The sequence below is a fragment of the Pteropus vampyrus genome, unplaced genomic scaffold (assembly GCF_000151845.1).
Source record: "Pteropus vampyrus isolate Shadow unplaced genomic scaffold, Pvam_2.0 Scaffold69, whole genome shotgun sequence".
Taxonomy (NCBI): domain Eukaryota; kingdom Metazoa; phylum Chordata; class Mammalia; order Chiroptera; family Pteropodidae; genus Pteropus; species Pteropus vampyrus.
In genome coordinates this window covers 919722-925721 of record NW_011888850.1, presented here as the reverse complement: position 1 = coordinate 925721, position 6000 = coordinate 919722, and the positions used below count along the sequence as shown (strand labels likewise).

General features: G+C 32.7%; 1 protein-coding gene across 4 annotated transcripts in view; it reads left to right on the top strand.

Annotated features, from left to right (window-relative positions):
- Positions 1–6000, top strand: part of FAM126A (family with sequence similarity 126 member A) — a 72694-nt gene that overhangs the window by 51511 nt on the left and 15183 nt on the right. For all 4 annotated transcript variants that reach the window (XM_011361656.2, XM_011361657.2, XM_023531492.1 and 1 more), the window contains exon 10: positions 1828–1987. In XM_011361656.2, the coding sequence (XP_011359958.1) occupies positions 1828–1987 (160 nt within the window). The remainder of the gene's footprint in view (positions 1–1827; positions 1988–6000) is intronic.

Sequence of the window (6000 nt, the reverse complement as noted above, 5' to 3'; positions counted from 1 at the left end):
CTCAGAGAGGGTCTCTCTCCATGTTCTTGTCCCTCCTCCAGCAGTGGAGTTCTGTTGCTTGTTACTAGATGTGTACTAGCCTGGTTAGGTGGAGGGGGGCATGGTGTTCTCTGTTATCCTGGTCCAGCCTCTAAGCAGGCCCTTTGTCTCTGATCTGGAGGAAAGGGCCCGGGTGGGGGAGTCGTTCCCCATCACTGCCCCTCCTCCAGTGATGAGACCTCTAGTGGTCTCAGCATAGGACGATTTCTTTATCCTTCCCCACAGTTAGAGGGTTTTTTTGTCTTTTTCTTTTCCTCTCAGCTACAGTCGGTTTTTACCTTTGCCATTAGGGTGAAAGAGTTTTCTGCTCTTTCCCCAAAGGCTTTAAAATTTTTGTTCCATGTGAGAAAAGGGTCTGGCTGAATCTTCATGCCTTTCCTGCTCAAGTGGCCACCCTTCTCCTTCGGGCCTGCACTGCCAAGGGCAGCATACTCTGGTTTCCCATCTTGCCCCCAGTTTTTCTTGTGAATGCCTATAAGAGGTTTGTGGAGAAGAGCTTGCGAGCTCCCATTATACCTGCTCCCAGGCATATATACTTTCATGCTGACTCATACTTGGCTTTCAGTAATTTGTTAAGTTTAGCTGAATTCTTATTATCCACTTGCATTGTGACCTGTCTCTCCTTAGGTTTTCTTTAGGTTTCAGGAAGAGTTTGGCCATGTCTTTGAAAATTATACACACACGATTTTGTCTCAATATATTTCAAATATTTGCAACATACATCATGTACACTTCTAAGTGACTATCATAATGTAAAGAAAGAAATAGCTACTTTGGATATTGCAAGCTACAGTAGTTGTATATTCTCATTAAATCTGTGGGAGTTAAAGAATAATTTGACCATAAAGTGTTCCGAACATTATTCTAAGGTATTTAATTTATTATACTCTGACTTGCTCTGAAAGTTTAAAATGCTTTGATTTTGACTAGCTTTTTTGATGTCTGTTCCATAAATAGAAATGTTTTTTAGAGAAGAAATGTACATCTATAAAATTTTTTTTTGCTACTAATAGGCTTTCAGATACAATTTGAAAGGAATTTAAAGATTTAAAAATATGATTTTAAGGTAGGTGGAATGCTAAGCAATGTACTAACGTGACCTATTATTTTCTTTAGTAAAGATAAATAGTTTCTCATTGTATTTTGTTCATTTATATAGAATTTAAAATAATTATACTTTCTTCATTTAATTTTATAGTTACAATGGAGAATGGGATCTAGCTCAAAAAGCATTGGATGATATTATATACAGAGCCCAGTTAGAATTATATCCAGAGCCATTGCTGGTAGGTACCTTATTTATGTAAATTTTTTCATTTAAAATTTCTCAATTTAGAAGTATAAGTTGTGAAATAGCCATTTATACTGCTTTAATGTATCATTAATACTCAATGATTCATGCTTCTATTATACTAGGAAAATTTAATACTTGAAAAGATAAATATAATAAATTTGAAGATTTTGTTAGGCTAACTTTTTAGATAACTGATAGATTTTTTTAACTTGTAGGAATGTTCTCCTTAACTTGCTAGACCTACATTTATTAATTAGCATTAGGCATTTGGAAATATAATTCAATATTTTCAAATTTTTAATTTCATCACTTACATATTATTTTTAACGATAAGTTTCCTTACTCCGTATTTTGAAGGATTTATATATCATCTTATAAAATACCTTGGAAAAAGTATTCTTTTAAAAAAACCTGTTAAAATTTATTATCTTGTTTATCTAAAAATATGATAATACATTCGTTAATACCAATCTTAAACTGTATTTCCTTCTTAGGTTGCTAATGCAATAAAGGCTTCATTGCCTCATGGCGCCATGAAATCTAGTAAGGAGGGTACAAGGTGTATTCAAGTTGAAATCACACCAACTTCTTCTAGAATATCAAGAAATGCAGTAACCAGCATGTCAATTAGAGGTCATAGGTGGAAAAGACATGGTAAGAAATAAAAAATTCTGCACATTAGAGAATGTTGATTCTATCACATTTTTCTCTGGACTTACAATGCTATATAACTTGTAGCTTTAGTAAATAGTATCATAATGGCATGAAAGAAAGAGCTATTGGATCATCTTTAACTTCTAATTTGTTATCCATGAGTGACAGGCAATATGGAAAATAAAGCCCCGTATGTTACATATATGAATGAAATTTATTTAAACATTGTACTGGCTTTTAAATTATATTTCAATAGAGTAGGAGAGTAGGAAAGTGCATCTTAAATTATTCATATATTTTGGGTTTCCATGCACAATTATTTGCAAATATTCCTTAATGTTTCTGATTTCTCAATTAGTTTTTTAGCAGATAAACTTGCATGTTGAAATAAGACAACTAATAGGGACTTTAACAATTTTCTTCTGGACTTCCTATAAAGAATGCCATAGTTTGATGCAACTCTAGGCATTTGTGTTTTCTGGAAGTTAATTTTCTTCCAAAGTTGTTAGTTTGTTTTAATATTTCTTCTTGACTGCTTCATTTTATTATTCAAAAATTCCACTGGAAGTTAATTTTATTCACCATGTCTTTCTCAATGCTTTATTTTTCTCCCTTCTCTTATAATTATTTCTTATTTAATTTCTTATTTTTTTTTTTATTTTATAACTCCCCTCCTACCTAGAAGTTATTGTAGTGGCAAGAATCAGTGTAAGAAGACTACTATCACCTTTCTCGGAAGCTAACCATAGAATAGGAAGCAAAAAGCCTCTTCTTTGCCCTAAGCAAACATACATATTAGGGGTAAAGCAAAATCTATTCTCTGTTTTCTTCTTCCTATAAACTGTGATGAAAATGGCAGTTCCTTTGATATATTTGGTTCCATTTGTCCCTGTGGTCTCTACAGAGGAATGCAAAAGTGAGAATGAGATTATACATGGTGAAATAGAAAGTTGATGATGAGAACAGTAGCCATTGTTCTTTCTCAGGGAATCTAGGAGATATTATGTCAAACGAAAGAATGATGATGGAATTTTCCAGCTTAATCAATGATCATTTTGAGTCTTTTTCTTTTTCAGAGTCGTATGACAATTCTTGAAAGTTCTTTATGAAAGCATAAAAGAGTGGTAATGTTTGTCATTAGCAAGGCAAATTATGCTATTTAAAACATAGAGTCAAATTCTTCAGTTCTTTTAATGAAAGTTATGCTACTGAATGGGACTGGGTTACAGGTAGAGAATCATTTAATTAGCTATTGTGGTACCCTAGAGATCATGTTTTCTGTTTTGGCATTAACAGGTGGAAATAGGCACAGAGGCTATGAACCAGACCATATGGGTCATTGTGGCCATGATAGCTCCCAAACTACTGATATAGGAAATGCAAAAATGAATTTTAATTTCGTTTCCACTTTTCTTTCTTGATATTTAAGTGGACACATTGGGAATTAGGGGGGAAAATATAGGTCCTACAGTTAAAAATGTGAAATATTGAAGTTCAGTTGTATTTGTGCATATGTGTGTGAGAAACAGGTGTGTGTGTGTGACCATGCATGCATTGAACAGAATAAGATGTGTACCCTGCAATTAAATAGAAGATATTTTCCAGAAATAAAAGAATTATTATCAAAAGAGAAGGGATTACTTGAGATATATTGTATCTATTAGATACTTACATATTTTCCAGATTACATTTGGCCATCATTTGAGGAGTTGACACTGTGTCTTAGGTCTACAGCATCATTAAAGTATCTTTCCTTATCATTTATCCCCCTACACTTAATTCAGCCTTCACAACTAACACTTGGGCAACTCCTGTATATAACAAAAAAAGTCACAAATGAGGATTTAGAAGAGAATGAGCTATAGCAAGCAAGTTAAGTGCTTGGGGGCAGATACACAATATAGCTTAGTCTTGTTTACCACTTTTCTGTAATGCGAATTCCCAGTGGACTCCAAAATGTTCCTAGTTAAGTTCTTCCTTTACCTCTACATGTAGGTGGCATTGTCCCTTTGAAGAGTAGTCTTGGCTTTCCTTCCTAGAGCAATATTTTTCATTGTTACCCTGTTCTGCTGAATTAAACTTTTCCATTTTCCATCTTTGTGGTTCTCATTCCTACTTGAACACCTTATTAGTGTTCTGGGCCCTCTAGCTGACACTAGCTTCTCATGGGGAAGATAGGTGTCTTTGCTATAGTTCTTACATATATAAACAATTCTTAAGTTATAAATTGAGTTTTTAATTGATATATAAATTATATTTATTATATTCATATATAAATTACATATATGAATTACAACAAAATTTAATTTATTTATATATTAAATTTTGCAGAAACAGTGCTAAAAGGCTTGTAGATTCCAGGGTGACCCACAAAAGCCTTTTCATCCCATAATGTTTCTGGACCAGAGTACTGTAGACTGTAGATTTAGTTTATGACTGTGTGAAAACACATTAAGAATTTCTTTGTTTGTTGCATCATTCATTCCCCATTACACCTATATCCCTACCACTTCCTTAACCACACCAGCCTTTCTGGGAGCAGGGATTTCTTCCCAGACCCTAAACTGTATCACAGAGTAGGAACATGGAATATGCAACTTTAATAAGCCAGTGATGATGAGGTTTGGGGAAGGAGAAGGGACAAGAATCATGAACTTTAAGAAATATTCTTTTTATTTTTCTCTTGCTTCTTTCTTTGTAACTGCCAGTGCTAAGAAAGAAGAAAGGAATTGGGCTCTTTTTATTGTCATTGTTGTTACTTTTTTTCCTATTTTTTTATTTATGTCTTTTTTCTTAAAAATGAGATATAATCGACATGTAAAATTATATTAGTTCTAGGTATACAACATAATGATTCAATATATGTGTATATTGTGAAATGATCACAGTAAGTCTAGTTAACATTCATTGTTATACATAGTTACAAATTTTCTTGTGATGAGAACTTTAAGATTTACATTCTTAGCAACTTTCAAATATAAAATAATTTTAAAAAACACACAAAAAATAGTTTTATTAACTGTAGACACCACGCTGTACATTTATATTACATTGCCAGCATTTACCAATTTATAAGTGGAAGTTTGTACCTGTTGACCATTTTCACCCATCTTCTCCTCCAGCCCTGCCCTCTACCCAACACGGCAACCACCAGTCTGTTCTCTATCTCTGAATTTTTTGTTTGTTTGTTTGTTTAGATTCCACATATAAGTGAGAGCTTACAGTATTTGTCTTTTGTTATCTGACTTATTTCACTTAGCATAATTCCTTCAAGGTCTATCCATGTTGTCACAAATGATAGGAATTACTTTTTTACGGAATAATATTTCATTATATATACACTACATTTTCTTTAACCATTCGTCCATTGATGGACATTTAGGTTGCTTCCATATTTGTTGCCTCTCTCCTTTTTTCTTTTTCCAGCCTGTTTGGGGAGAAGAGGGAGAGGAGTAAAAGAGGTTTTCCCATGGAAGTAGCCACACAGAATTTTCTATTCTTACTTTTTTTCTTTTTATATCCCTTTATCATTAAGGAATATAGATATTTAAGCTATGTGAACATATTGATGTGTTTGCATATCTGAGTGAACCAAAAATTATACATGCAAATAAATACATTAAATGGGAGCAATAAATCACATTTATTCTTTTCTCTTATTTGTAATAGAAAAATCTCTTTATCTTTACAGCCAAAACTATTTTAAAAATAATTTGAGATAGTTTTAATTACATTAAAATTTTTTTTGAGCTCTCTGGAATGTATTTCAGGATTCTCTGAAGCTTCACAGATCTACCATCCTTTTTTAAAGTTAAGAACACAGCTTATATTCTAATGGAAAATATTCTTTTGGAAGATAAAAAAATTACTTTCACTTTAACATTTCTACACATCAGAACATATATCCCTTGTTGTGGTCTTATTATTAATAACAACCCAAATTTCTAGAATTGTATTTTGACCAGTGCTATTATTCGCTTGGCCCTAATTTAATAGACTTTATTTTTTTTTAG